The sequence below is a fragment of the Dermacentor albipictus genome, chromosome 4 (assembly GCF_038994185.2).
Source record: "Dermacentor albipictus isolate Rhodes 1998 colony chromosome 4, USDA_Dalb.pri_finalv2, whole genome shotgun sequence".
NCBI lineage: Eukaryota > Metazoa > Arthropoda > Arachnida > Ixodida > Ixodidae > Dermacentor > Dermacentor albipictus.
In genome coordinates this window covers 42681119-42696023 of record NC_091824.1, presented here as the reverse complement: position 1 = coordinate 42696023, position 14905 = coordinate 42681119, and the positions used below count along the sequence as shown (strand labels likewise).

At 44.6% G+C, this 14905-nt stretch overlaps 1 protein-coding gene across 1 annotated transcript in view; it reads right to left on the bottom strand.

Moving 5' to 3' along the window:
- Positions 1–1649: 1649 nt before the first annotated feature.
- Positions 1650–14905, bottom strand: part of LOC135907135 (atrial natriuretic peptide receptor 1-like) — an 82247-nt gene continuing 68991 nt past the window's right edge. The window contains exon 17 of the mRNA XM_065438788.2: positions 1650–1780. Within this exon, the coding sequence (XP_065294860.1) occupies positions 1712–1780 (69 nt within the window). The 3' untranslated portion in view covers positions 1650–1711. The remainder of the gene's footprint in view (positions 1781–14905) is intronic.

Below are 14905 nucleotides of genomic sequence, written 5' to 3'. Positions count from 1 at the left end.
CGTTGCGTTATTATACCAAAATTCATGGCAAAGGATTCTAGCGACGATGAAATATTATATGTTACTGTTCTGGTGCACATTCCTGTGCGATCAAACAAAAAAAGAAAAGCAAGTTCATAGTCTTCACGGCTCTGTTGAACTCAAGGGCTAAGCAGAATTCTTCAGAAACCTTTTGATCATGAACACATAACTTGTCAATTGTGCAAAATAAATTGCAATATTCGAAGCAGAGCCCAAAACAACCGTGTTTTTTTTGTGCCCTTGGCATAAGTGAAACTTCAGATAAATTAATCATTTCTTTCAGTGTCTCTTTGTCTTCCGTTTAAGAGGAGTCTACTCTACTCAGCACCGTAACTTGTGCGTTTCCAAAAATAACGCGGATCTTAACAAGTGTAAGTGCTGCAAGCTGTTCACAGATATGGACGATTGGTTCGCGTGTTGAAAACAGTAGCGCGTAAACTCTATGAGATCAAGTGCAATGACAAGCTTTGCAAGCTCAAGTTGCTCTTAATTGCCGAAGAACGTTTTGTAAATACTGACCGACAAAGAAAAAGTCTGGTTTGAAGCACTAGGGTGGCAGGAAATGAGCGGTTGCCTTGGTTCTCCCATGAATAATCATGTGACGGCACAATAGCGACAGGTGACTGATAATTAAAATTTGATTAACACATTTTAAGGCCTACCGCGTTTTCGCTGCCAGAAAAACATAAACCCAATCAGATTGTTAAAAATAGACTGCAAAGTTCTTTCGTGAGAGTGGAAGTTTTTGTGTTGCAGGGCGGCTCAAAGCACGTATGAGTTGCACGTAAAGAGTGAGTACCTGCCAACGGCACTTACATTTTTCGAATCGGTTGGGCACCGGATCAATTTCACGATATTTATTCATAACTATTAGGTACAGCGCGCACTAAGAAACACGGACGAAGAATAAACAAACAGGAGAGACAAATTTCACGATAACCAATTTCCTGCATTTTCAATAATGTTTTTGTACGCCCGCCCGTATGGCAGTCATGCTGTAACGAGGATTGTTCAGCATTGCTGTTACGAGTAGCCAATCAGAAATCCCTAGCGTTACCTCAAAACGACCCTATGAAATTGCATTCTTAACATTAGACTCCTAACATGTCGGTAATAGCGTGAACAATTGGAGCACTGACTGGCACAGATGGGAGCTTTTTGAGAGAGCTTAAAAGCCTAAAGCATTTCGTTTTTTTTACGGCGATATTGTTATTATTCTTCGTAATTCGTAAATTCACATGGCGCGAAGACTGATTTCCATGGTACTTAGCGTACGCGTGCGAAATCTGCTCGAGGATGCAATTGCCTCTCCTTTAAAGAAAATCATCAAGCTGCGTGACAATTATTACAACGCAAGCAACATTTGCAGTCGATGCTTGTATGAGTACGTGCGATCTTCACTTATGATTACCAAGGAAGAACCAAATGACGCATCCTTCATCAAAACCAACTGGCATGCGGCTACCATCTTCCAAAGCATTCCCGTTTTAGTTGATAACTGACAATTTTTTAGGAAGGCTTATGCTAGCCGGACTTTCTTTTTTTCCTCGTTGTTCTTCTTTTTCTTTCTTCTTCTGTTTTCTTGAGGGGGGGGGGGGGGAGTTGCTTTCTTTTTGTTCAGACTGGCGGTGTCTTCTCTAGTGAGCTCGACTCTGATAACAGGATGCATGACAACTGGGAAATAGCTTCTTCACTGTTCTGTTTCGGGTTGCCAGTTGTGCTCCCCTTCCAGCCAGTAGGTGGTCATGACGCCCTTTCCCTGCAAAAACGCAAATCAGCAACTTTAGTCGTAATTTGAACTTCGTTTCACCCTGTAACAGACTTACGGCTGACAGTAGTCATAAATAAATAAACATAAAATAAATTTCTAACGACAACACCAATACGCCACAATACCGCATGTAAACCAGTTCTGCTAATTGCATGCGCATGGAGGTACTTCTAATGAAGTCGACGCTAGGGGATTCCTTGGCACGGGCGAAATGCACTAAAACATTTGAATGATGATTTAGCGGTAAATGCGCGAGAATTACGTCACGCCTATTTGAGGCAGCGGATGCATAATTTAAACCACGTGCACCACATTGCAAAGTGTTTTCCAAGAGCTCATTCGACACACGTCCTACATCTGGGAGCGAAGTGCAACTTAGATGGTCCGGAGCAGACCACCGTCAGACGCTCTCTCTCTCTCCATATATACACATATATATATATATACATATATATATATATATATATATATATATATATATATATATATATATATATATATATATATATATATATATTAGTCATATAATGAGAAGCCAACAAACACTGACACCAAGTACAACATAGGGGAAATTGCATGTGCTTAATAAATGAAATAAAGTAATGATAAATTAATGGAAATTAAAGTGGATGAAAAAACAACTTGCCGCAGGTGGGAACCGAACCCACAACCTTCGCATGTCGCGTGCGATGCTCTACCAATTGAGCTACCGCGGCGGCGTTTCCCCATCCACTTTCTTGGGTATTTACGTGTACTAGTAGAACCCTGGGAGTGTTAGCCAGCGCCCCCACTCACAGACCTTGGCGGCGGACGTGGAACGTCTTTTTTGCCGCAGGCGTCACGAGAACGTGATCTTTTCGGGTGAAGGCAACTGGTCAATAAACCCACATATGCTACCTGAAGGCATCAATGTTGCCGGATTCGAGACCCTCGTTATGTAATAAACGAGAAGAAAGGGGGTTAACCGAGGGACCCGATATTTATTAGTCATATAATGAGAAGCCAACAAACACTGACACCAAGTACAACATAGGGGAAATTGCATGTGCTTAATAAATGAAATAAAGTAATGATAAATTAATGGAAATTAAAGTGGATGAAAAAACAACTTGCCGCAGGTGGGAACCGAACCCACAACCTTCGCATGTCGCGTGCGATGCTCTACCAATTGAGCTACCGCGGCGGCGTTTCCCCATCCACTTTCTTGGGTATTTATGTGTACTAGTAGAACCCTGGGAGTGTTAGCCAGCGCCCCCACTCACAGACCTTGGCGGCGGACGTGGAACGTCTTTTTTGCCGCAGGCGTCACGAGAACGTGATCTTTTCGGGTGAAGGCAACTGGTCAATAAACCCACATATGCTACCTGAAGGCATCAATGTTGCCGGATTCGAGACCCTCGTTATGTAATAAACGAGAAGAAAGGGGGTTAACCGAGGGACCCGATATTTATTAGTCATATAATGAGAAGCCAACAAACACTGACACCAAGTACAACATAGGGGAAATTGCATGTGCTTAATAAATGAAATAAAGTAATGATAAATTAATGGAAATTAAAGTGGATGAAAAAACAACTTGCCGCAGGTGGGAACCGAACCCACAACCTTCGCATGTCGCGTGCGATGCTCTACCAATTGAGCTACCGCGGCGGCGTTTCCCCATCCACTTTCTTGGGTATTTATGTGTACTAGTAGAACCCTGGGAGTGTTAGCCAGCGCCCCCACTCACAGACCTTGGCGGCGGACGTGGAACGTCTTTTTTGCCGCAGGCGTCACGAGAACGTGATCTTTTCGGGTGAAGGCAACTGGTCAATAAACCCACATATGCTACCTGAAGGCATCAATGTTGCCGGATTCGAGACCCTCGTTATGTAATAAACGAGAAGAAAGGGGGTTAACCGAGGGACCCGATATTTATTAGTCATATAATGAGAAGCCAACAAACACTGACACCAAGTACAACATAGGGGAAATTGCATGTGCTTAATAAATGAAATAAAGTAATGATAAATTAATGGAAATTAAAGTGGATGAAAAAACAACTTGCCGCAGGTGGGAACCGAACCCACAACCTTCGCATGTCGCGTGCGAAGGTTGTGGGTTCGGTTGGATGGGGAAACGCCGCCGCGGTAGCTCAATTGGTAGAGCATCGCACGCGACATGCGAAGGTTGTGGGTTCGGTTCCCACCTGCGGCAAGTTGTTTTTTCATCCACTTTAATTTCCATTAATTTATCATTACTTTATTTCATTTATTAAGCACATGCAATTTCCCCTATGTTGTACTTGGTGTCAGTGTTTGTTGGCTTCTCATTATATGACTAATAAATATCGGGTCCCTCGGTTAACCCCCTTTCTTCTCGTTTATTACATAACGAGGGTCTCGAATCCGGCAACATTGATGCCTTCAGGTAGCATATGTGGGTTTATTGACCAGTTGCCTTCACCCGAAAAGATCACGTTCTCGTGACGCCTGCGGCAAAAAAGACGTTCCACGTCCGCCGCCAAGGTCTGTGAGTGGGGGCGCTGGCTAACACTCCCAGGGTTCTACTAGTACACATAAATACCCAAGAAAGTGGATGGCGAAACGCCGCCGCGGTAGCTCAATTGGTAGAGCATCGCACGCGACATGCGAAGGTTGTGGGTTCGGTTCCCACCTGCGGCAAGTTGTTTTTTCATCCACTTTAATTTCCATTAATTTATCATTACTTTATTTCATTTATTAAGCACATGCAATTTCCCCTATGTTGTACTTGGTGTCAGTGTTTGTTGGCTTCTCATTATATGACTAATAAATATCGGGTCCCTCGGTTAACCCCCTTTCTTCTCGTTTATTACATAACGAGGGTCTCGAATCCGGCAACATTGATGCCTTCAGGTAGCATATGTGGGTTTATTGACCAGTTGCCTTCACCCGAAAAGATCACGTTCTCGTGACGCCTGCGGCAAAAAAGACGTTCCACGTCCGCCGCCAAGGTCTGTGAGTGGGGGCGCTGGCTAACACTCCCAGGGTTCTACTAGTACACATAAATACCCAAGAAAGTGGATGGGGAAACGCCGCCACGGTAGCTCAATTGGTAGAGCATCGCACGCGACATGCGAAGGTTGTGGGTTCGGTTCCCACCTGCGGCAAGTTGTTTTTTCATCCACTTTAATTTCCATTAATTTATCATTACTTTATTTCATTTATTAAGCACATGCAATTTCCCCTATGTTGTACTTGGTGTCAGTGTTTGTTGGCTTCTCATTATATGACTAATAAATATCGGGTCCCTCGGTTAACCCCCTTTCTTCTCGTTTATATATATATATATATATATATATATATATATATATATATATATATATAAACACATGTACCTATTCACACATACACGCTCTTCTAAGCTCTTTCATCCCATCTCTACCTCTACACGTGACCGGCTTCCTATACATCTTACACACTTTTTCATTTTGAAAAAGCACGCTATGGGTAAATAAGCACGGCAAGTTTACTCTCTCTCTTTCTCTCGTATGCACGAATTCACCCGACGTAGAAATTTACCAAGTCATTTTTATCGAACGGGAAAAATTACTGTAGCATTCATCGCCTTCCACCTTTCTCACACGCTTCACCCTTTCCTTCCTTGAAACAGAATGAATCGCTGGACGCTTTATCACTTCGGCAGTGCTCGGCCAGTTAACATGCATTTGCTCCGTTATGGGGCAAGAGCCGGAGCCCCAGATGCCTATACTACGTTCTATACATAGGAGTCAACGCTGTGGAGGCTAGAGAGACTTCTTGCAGTGCCTCCGCTCGCACTTTATTATAGTTCGATGTTTTTTTGACTGCAATTGTGCGCAACTGTTTTTTGTGTAGGCAATGAAACAAGTTTTAATTCTTATAAACAAAACCACGGTGGTATACGGCTGCTAATGCGTTGTTTCAAAACATTTTTATTTTTGTTGTTCTTTTCGGGGTTATTTATTTGCAACCCGTCGTGAGGAGCCTCACGTGCTGTTGGCCCGCAGCCTAGCATGGATGGAACGCGCGGAATGATAACTTTTCTTGGCCGAACTTCTTCCGTAGCTTGCACAGCGTTGACTGCTGTGTATGGGACAGAGTACAGAAACGGCATAAAGCCCCGTCATTTCACCGTGAGCACTGTCGGGCTGCGGCCGTGCTTGTTCACCCATTGCACGCTTGAGCGCAGCACAGTAGCAGTCACGCCAGTGCCCCGCACGTAGTCTTTTCGTATTTTGCGGGCTTCGGTTTCTTTTCGCAGCAAGAACAACTAGGCAAACTCCAGCGCGAAAAAAAACAAATCCTTCAATGGGAGGTTATTTGAGGTGCTCTGCATGTTTGTAATTCGCATGTTAGAGACTCAAACAATAATTAATAAGGTGAACACGTAAAAACAATTAATCATATAAGATGTAGTGATAAAAGAAATACTGGTTCTAAGTATGCAAGCATGCCGCTAATATGCAGTCGGTACGATTTCTCTAGAGCTCTTGGTGTCTTCTTTCTTTAAATCTTGGTACAGGTTAGATGGGGCGCCCAGTATATAAAAATTGAATTCTTGGGTTTTGCATGTTGAAACCAAGTTTTGATTACTAGGCACACCACAGATAGGTACTACGAATTAATTTTGACGACCCGGGGGTGTTTAACGTGCGCCTAAACCTAATGCGCCTAAACCCTAACATGCGCCAAAACCCCCATCGAACTGGACCGGTCGTCACGGGGATTTGATCCCGCGTCGTCGTGCTTAGCAGTGCAACACCATAACCTCAGAGCCACTGCGGTAGGTCGGTGTATAAAAAGACACTTATGAAAATGCTTTCTGCGCCCGCTGTGTGTGAAATTCAATTGTCTTCGCGTAACATAAATATTTTTTTCTTCGAATTGAGGTGCCGAGTTTATGTTGCTTGTCACAGATAAACATAGTAAAAGAAGTCGAAATTGCTAAACTGTTAATCAAGTTTTGCTTTCTAATGATGGCGAATATGCAACAGATATGTTAACCTAATCGCTACCAAACACTATCTGCAGAAATGGCCTAAATGTACCAATTGTTTTTATTCGGTCAAACGAACATATACGCAAAAAAGTGGACTAGAAATATCATATGGAAAGTTTTTTTGAAAAGTTATTTTTTTAAATATACGGGTATAATTTCTTTAACCGAAGTAGTAATAAAAACTTTGCCGTGGCATTTCAAAATTCTAAGGTCAGCAGAAGAGGTGTGTTCCGCTCTAAGCTAAAGCGTTGCTATCACTCTAAGGAACGCCCTTAAATCTTGGCTTCGAACTCTAGAAGTTGGCCTTTGTGTATTACGAACGAAGGCAATTCTTTCAAAGCTAGGTACAGTGCACTGCGTCACGCAGCAACAAAGTCCTGGATCTAGTTCGTGCTTCTCTTCCAATGGCCTGATGAAAGTTTTGAGCATACAAAGCGTCTATTGCCTTTTAACTTTTATCAGTTGGGGAAATGCAGTATAGAAAGTGACGAGCAACAAGTTGTGAAATGCGCATCTGAAGATTTGCATCGTTTTTCTTATGAGGTTTAGATCAGGAGTTTTTGTCAGTCAACATGATGACGGTGTCATTCTTGGAGAGTGGAGGATGCATTGCCGGTGGATCACTTTCGGTGGTACTATCCGATAGCCTTAGCGTGACGCTGTGCTCAACCAGCCAATAAGCACACACTAAAAGCGATATCGCCGATATTTATCATCCGAGAATACGCCCCTTCGTAGCCGTAAAATAACGTGCTGCTGTGTCGAGTCCCCGGTCGTGCAACACCGAAAAAAGAAGAGACAAAAAGAAAGCATGCAGCGGAGTCGAACTATTTTATGCGTGGTGGAGCCAAACTTTTGTTTGCATGTTCGTCATAGGTAGCAACGGTGCCAAATCCAACGACAAGCTTGGGTTTTAAAGCACAGCTTTCCATGTTTCACTGATTATTACGTGAGCGCCGAAATCGCACTGTAGAAAAGCCAACTTAAACACCTGCGTAAAACACTGCAGTTTACATGCCCAGTACTGCGCCATGTAATCATTTAATCAACAACTACATGATCTAAAATCAAGGCTGTGCAACTTAACTAAATGTGTCTTCATTCAACTTCAACGTAAAAAAAATGCAATCCGAAACAAACAGTCAAATCACATATGCATAGAATCGGGTCGCTCAGCATTTCTTGGGTTCGTTGCGTGGCCAGTTGGCTTTGGACTTTGACTTTGATTCAGTTTGCACAGGGGGAAAGCTTCGCGTTCAACCATCATTGTTTAAAAGGGGCTTTGATATTTTTTTTTCATTGATAGGAAAAGAAAGAAATAAAATTTGATAAATGAAGCTTAGCAGACGTTCACGCGATGTCATCAAGTCAGGAGTGGGCTATATAATGCAGGGCTAATGAAGAGAACAAAAGAGCATTTAGAGGCGTTGCCCTTTCTCTCTCTCTCTTTTGTCGGCGATACGTCCAGCACGTTAACGTTTCTTGAAATATCGAAATAAAGTAAAATAACGAGACTAGGTCACCTTACAAGGGCGACGGCTGTTCTTTTTCAAACAAATAATAATACATCGAAACATCGCAAGTTATGAGACTGAAGCGCAGAGAGAGATAAAACTAAAACAGCAGACGACCTGCCGATGTTGTGCTCATCTGAACTTGTCCCTCTGCTCGGTACATAACTCACCTCTACAACTGTACCGTGAATAATTGTAGTTTAATAATGTACATTCAAGACTCATAAACATAGTGAAGAATGAAGTTTGTAGAAGTTACTTTAATACGTAGCATTTTCAATTGTCATTCCGAAATACTTAATTTCACCTATAGCGCTAACAAAGTATTGGAGTTCAGTTTCACCCTTTGTCGACCGCATACAGAATGTAATTGTTATGGTAACACGTGTGACGGAACGAAATGTCATGCTTGCGAACCACTGCGCCTCTCCCACGCACCCGCCGCTTATCGCAAGCCTCCTTGTACGCGGCTACGTTGTTGAATAACGCGTCTTTTCTTCTCCGCTGCTCGACTGGCTTACGCGGTGTCAGAAGCGGAATCGGCAGTTCGTTTTTGCAGCGCAGCAAGCGTTTCCATGCGAGCACCGTTTTGCCCATAATGAGAGACGAGCGTCTCCGAAGCCTCCAGTGCGAGGCAGCTTGTCTTGTAGAACTGCAGCGAGAAGGCAGGTCGTTCACGAGGATGAACTCGACACCGCCACCTCCGCCCAAGCCACTCGACGCCGCGGGAGACACTTTCTACAACTGTAACACCTAGGAAAAATGAGTCCGAGCTTTTAGCAATAGCGAAGGAGCAGAAGAAACAGCCCGAAGATGCTCAGGCAGCTACGTTTCCAATGGCTATCGATTGGCGAAGAGGCAAGGCGTGTTTTCAGTACTATTAAGTTTGAAGACGAGGAGCAGAAGAAGGATTTCGAGGTTTTCATTCAGAAGCTCGAGGATCATTACAAAGTGGCTACAAATCTCACTTTTCAACGAGTTTAGGTTTGGTTCCAGGAACTAGCCTGATGAGTCATTCAACGATTGGCTCGCGGGGCTCAGGATTCTAGCAAAGCAATGCGAATTGGGAGAGCTTGATAACATGCTTCTACAGTCGAATATTCCTTTGCGTGAGGGAAAATGAACTGAAGCAGATACTTGTCTCGGAAAATTCATGCTATGGTAAAATGGTTGAGATTTGTCGTGTTAGGTAACAGGGTAGAGAACAGTTCGCTGAGACCCTAGAAACAAACAACACGTACTTTGTATCTGAAAGAAGCATAGACGCCGTAAATGTGAAAACTGCCACCTACTCGAGATGCAGCTTACAACAGCACAAAACTGGAAGGTGTCGCACAATAGGGAGGCATTAAAAGAAATGTAATGGCCGAAATAATTTCGCTAATGTATGTCGCACACCAAGTTCTAAAGCGCTGCAAGAAGGACGGCACATACGGTAAATAGAAAAAAAAATGATTGTCATTTAAGTATCCTTATGGGATTTGAATGCGTAAGCAGTTACGTCCATAATATATGACGTCACAATTGTCGCATGCTCTACGCAATGTCTACCTTAATTCACCTTGCGCCTTATTTGTACAGATCTTAATCTACGTTAATGCATCCTAATCCACTGTATTCCGCCTTAATTCTCCTTCATCCACTTTGATTCACCTACATTCGCTTTTGTGCACCTTAAGTCGCCTAACTAACTGGTTCTAACTGGTTCAAACATTAATTCTGCATTACACCTGACCGCATTTAAGACACCGATGACATGACTGATGATAGTGATTTTTGTTGCTGCTTGTTATGACAATGCCAGATTTTCTGCCTCCCGACGCATATAAGGCTGTCGAACTATTAACTGACGGCTGCGAATATTTTCTTTAAACGTGGGAAGTGCAAGCGATCATTAGGAAGACAAACACTGGTCATCAACAGTAAATGAGGCCGGAATCATGATCGAGTGTAATTTAGACATTGAAGTGAATTGATTTGTCATGAAAGTAAGCGCGAGCGCAAAGTAGTTCCGTACGTTGCATATGTTTTCTGGCCACGCAGAAAAGGCAATCTATAAGGTAAGCTTGCTTGCCTCGTAACCAGACGTAAAGCATAGATGCTACGGTATTCGTTGTTTAAGATGTACAAGCGACATTAAACGGACAGGTCATGAGCGAGTTGACCTGAGACAGTGCATAGATGTGGTCAACCCAGGAACATCTGAGGACTTTATAAAAGAGTTTGATGACATCTTCCAAGCCCTAGGACGACTTGAGTGCGTCACCTATTGCCTGCAGCTGAAGCCCGAAACACGATCCACCGTGAAACCAGCAAGGAGTAGTGGCCTTCACCCTTCTACAGTCCACGAAAGCAAAGCTGGACGAGATGGTACGCTACGGCGTCATTGCAAAGATGACAGATCCGTGCGCTTGGTTCAGCTCTTGGTTGTAGTACTGAAAATGGAAAGGTGCGCATATGCTTGGTTTCTTCAGATTTGAACCAGGCTATCCTGTCAGACCATTACTACACGCCTACTTTGAAAGACGTACTGCCGCGTTCGCAAGGAGATAAATATTTTTGTACCCTCGGTGCTGCGTTGGGGTTTTGGCAGATCACCCTTGACGAAGAAAGTTCGTGTGTTTGCACCAGAAGCACAAGCTTCAGAAAGTGCAGGTTTCTGCGCGTGCCATTCGGCATCACATCGGTACCAGAGCTTATAAATGCGCCATGCACGAGGTGGTTGGAAGTGTGACTGGCGTAGCTGTCATGGTGGACGGCATATTGGTCTAAGGAAGCTTTAGGCAGGACCTCGATAAAAACCTCACTGCCTTCCTTGAACGCTGCAGAGAAGGCAACTTAAATTTCAATGACTAGTGTCAAGTTTTGCAGTCCCGCGTAGGCTTTATGGGCCACCCCCTCAACTCGGAAGGGCTTTCCTTCGACCTGTACAGGAAGCAAGGTATCATGTAAGTAGCAGCACCAAAGAACAGTAAGAAGCTTTATGTATTCCTTGGCATGATTATCTTTGTGTCTCGGTTCACCCCTAACGGGGGCGTTTTATCCGCACATATTCAGGAGCAATTGGAGAAGGACTTAGCATGAACGTGGACAGAAGCGCAGGAAAACAGTTTTCGGGGGTTACGAGCTAGCCATGTTACAGCGATAGTCCTGGCTTACTTTGACCAATCTAAACCAGTGAAATTGTTATCGTGGGTGCCGTCGTTTTGCAAGATAATCGTCCTATAATCTATTAGCCCCGTTGCTTAACTGTAAAAGAAACTCTTGTAAAACTCTTGTAAAAGAAACCCAAGCCGCATTTCATGACTGCGCGAAATTCATGGACTACATACTCGGACAATCAGTAGTGACAGTGAAGTCCAATCACAGGCCACACCAATCAATATTCAAGAAACCGCTTTGTGTCGTCCCTCTCCGCCTTCAACGCATGGCGCTAGTGCTCCAAAAAGTTCCTGTCACGATAAAATACAAACGAATAAAGAAACTCTCTTCAGCCGACGCACATTAACGATTTCCCTGTAAAACCGAACTGGTTGATGAAATGGAGCAATTTCAAGTCCATGTTGTTTCTTCGCTATGTATTTCAGATCCGCAGCTGCTGAGGATGAAAGATGAAACCAATAACGGTAGCCTCATGACCACGCTCTGCCGTTACGCTAGCACAGAGTGGCCGCAAAGCAAGCTGCAACCGCCGGATGCCTAAAAGGCATACATGGGCTGCCGTGACGAGCTTCACGGGGAAGATGGGGTGGCTTCAAAGCAGCAGCAAGCTTGTCGTGCCTACAAACGAACACAAAGAAGTTCTTGGCCTGCTTCCTACTGCACATCGTGGTGAAGATGAAATGATGAGAGCTAGACAGGTGATGTACTGGCCAAACATGAATGCTGACATTACAGTTGTAGCGACGTTACGCACTGCTTGCAATAAGTACAGAACATGAAATTCAACGCCACCAAACCTACCAAATTTACCTTGGCAAATTGCGGGTGTCAATCTTTTCTGCCACGAAGTGAATACCTTATAGGAGGAGATTGTTACTCGTATTTTTCTTCGACGTCCGAAGGCTTACTCAGTTTACCTCTGCTACTTTAATCAATGCAAGCGTAGAAATCTTTGTGACGCATGGCATCCCAGCCAAGCTGTGCAATGATAATGGTGCTGCCTTCAAGAGTGCTTGCTTCCTATCTTTCACAAGTCAATTGAACATCAACCGCATCCCATCTAGTCCGTACTACCCGCGAGGCAACGGCTTGGCAGAACGCTGTTCAGGAAGCTAAAAATATGCTTATGAAATGCCCGTTTTTCCACCCTTGAAATTTACCAGGGCCTTCTTATGATGGAGGAATACTCCGAGGGACAAATGGCTGCAATTGCTCGCTCAGAGACTAATTGGACGTCACACCAGAACATGACTTCCGGTTTTCAACTGTCACCTGGAGCCAAGAAATGGGACACAAGCAGCGTCGCTACTACAACAGAATAACACGGAGTCTACGAGACCTCCTCAGCGGGAATTGGGTGCCCGTGTACGACACACACAGCGTAACGTGAGCTCCGGCCATGGTGGTTGACCCTGCAGGGCCAACGAGATCATATGTGGTGGATACACACAGTGGACAGCAGCTATGACACACGAGAGAGAAGGGCACGGAAGACGCAGTGCCAGTCTCTACGTCTCAAGCAGAGGCGCTAAGACATTGTGCCCGTAGCCCACCTACGGACGCAGTTCAAGGCGCCCTTCGAAGAAGTGAGCGCATACGCCGATGGCCACGGGCGTTATCTGCTACTAGAAAGTGAAAGAAATGCAGAAACTCCACTGGAGTTGCCTAAGTATGCGTAAGCATTGTACCACTTGCTCATCTACACGCAACAAGCATACGACACGGCGACGTATGTTTACCGCAATCGACGAAGCCGTAGATGGCTCAATAAACGTATGCTTTATTGGCCTTGTAATCTGTTTTGGCTCTTGATCCGATCAGTATAAACCCCTATCAACCCTTGTCCATCATTATCGACCTTATCGAACTCGATCCGACCCTTATCAGCCCTTATCGGGCCTTGTCAACATTATCAGAATAATTCCGGCCATTATAAGCCCTTATCTCTCTTTTCCACCATATCCATCCGCGTCGAACCATTATGAACCACGATGAGGCCCTTAAAACTAATCATCACCCATTATCTTCGTTACCGAATCATGGACTCCTCATCTCTCTGTATTGCGCGACTATACAGACAACGAGGTGCAACACACAATATGGTTCAGATATATTCGGCTCTGCCGGGAGCTCAGCGCAGTTTTGAACGTGGCGTCGTAGGTTCAAAACTCACCAACCGCAACGTTTTCTTCGAATATTTTCTTTCGTAGTTATTCTGGTTTTCTTCATGCTGCGCGTCGTGTTACGCGTTACGGACAGATTTGCTTGGCGAGTCGCCTGAGAATGCTTACGGATTAAAAGTAGCAAACCAAGCATTGTTTGCAGACGAAAAAGTTGTACTTCTTTTCTTTTTGTTTGGCTTCTTTCTCTGTAACTTATTTTTTCCTAAATAAATGAAGCTGTGATGGAGCGCAATGCCATGCTTGCGAATCCAACATGTACCCGCCGCTTACGGCGAGCCTCCTTATACACGGCTGCGTTGCAGAAAAAAGCGTCTTTTATTCGCCGCTATTCCTCTGGTTTACATGTACTTCTAATACTATTGTGTATTTTATTGCTTCAATTAGAATCATACCATAATGCTAAAGATGCTTTGGACGTCTTTCCGTAACATTAAAAAAAGTGGCTGTCAAGTACTAAGAAAGAGAGAGAGTCGTTGCTCTTGAGGTCGAGTGGATGGTGTCCTTACTCCAGAAGGGGTATTCTCTGAGAGTCCACCTAATAGACTATTTCGGCCGCTGCTCATTGGATGCAGCTGTACGAGGGAGGAGAGACGAGCGGCCCTAGCCAATCAGCAGCGGCCGAAATGGACAGTCCACTTGGTGGACTCTTACAGAATAACCCCCCAGGATCGACTCCACTGGCTACGGCTGCTCGACGAACTTGCTGGACGAGCGCTTCTTGGCCCGCCAGTGTATCAGCGGTCAGCTGTACTTCCCATCGCTCCAATGACGTGCTAGGCGTCTCTAAGTGCCGAGTTTTGCCCCGCACCTCCATTAGATGTGGAAGAGTGTAGGGCGTGTGTCGCCGAATCAGGGGCAGATGCTGCGATATATTATTGGGTACATTTCGCTGTATCTGCGTAGGTTTGGGAATGTGTTTGGATAAGTCTGAAAGCTACTGCCTCTTCAGTGCTGAGCTTTTTGTGAGGATAAGGATAAATCGAACTCGGTCCGATTTATCCTTATGCTGCAGGATAAATCCTGCGATTGAGCCGCTGGATCTCGAGACATTCGCCGTAATTTGATGACAGGGGCACGAAGGGAAATGGTGGGGATTGATAGGACGATTGGTTTTGCCCCGCTCGGTTGGTTAGCGCGCGAGCTAAGGCAATCGCTCTTTCGTGCAACCGACGTCCCCGCGATTGGATGCGATTCTTCCAACCTCTGGCTTAGGATCTCAGCCGCCAGCAGCGGTGTTCGTCCGTTGGTAAAGT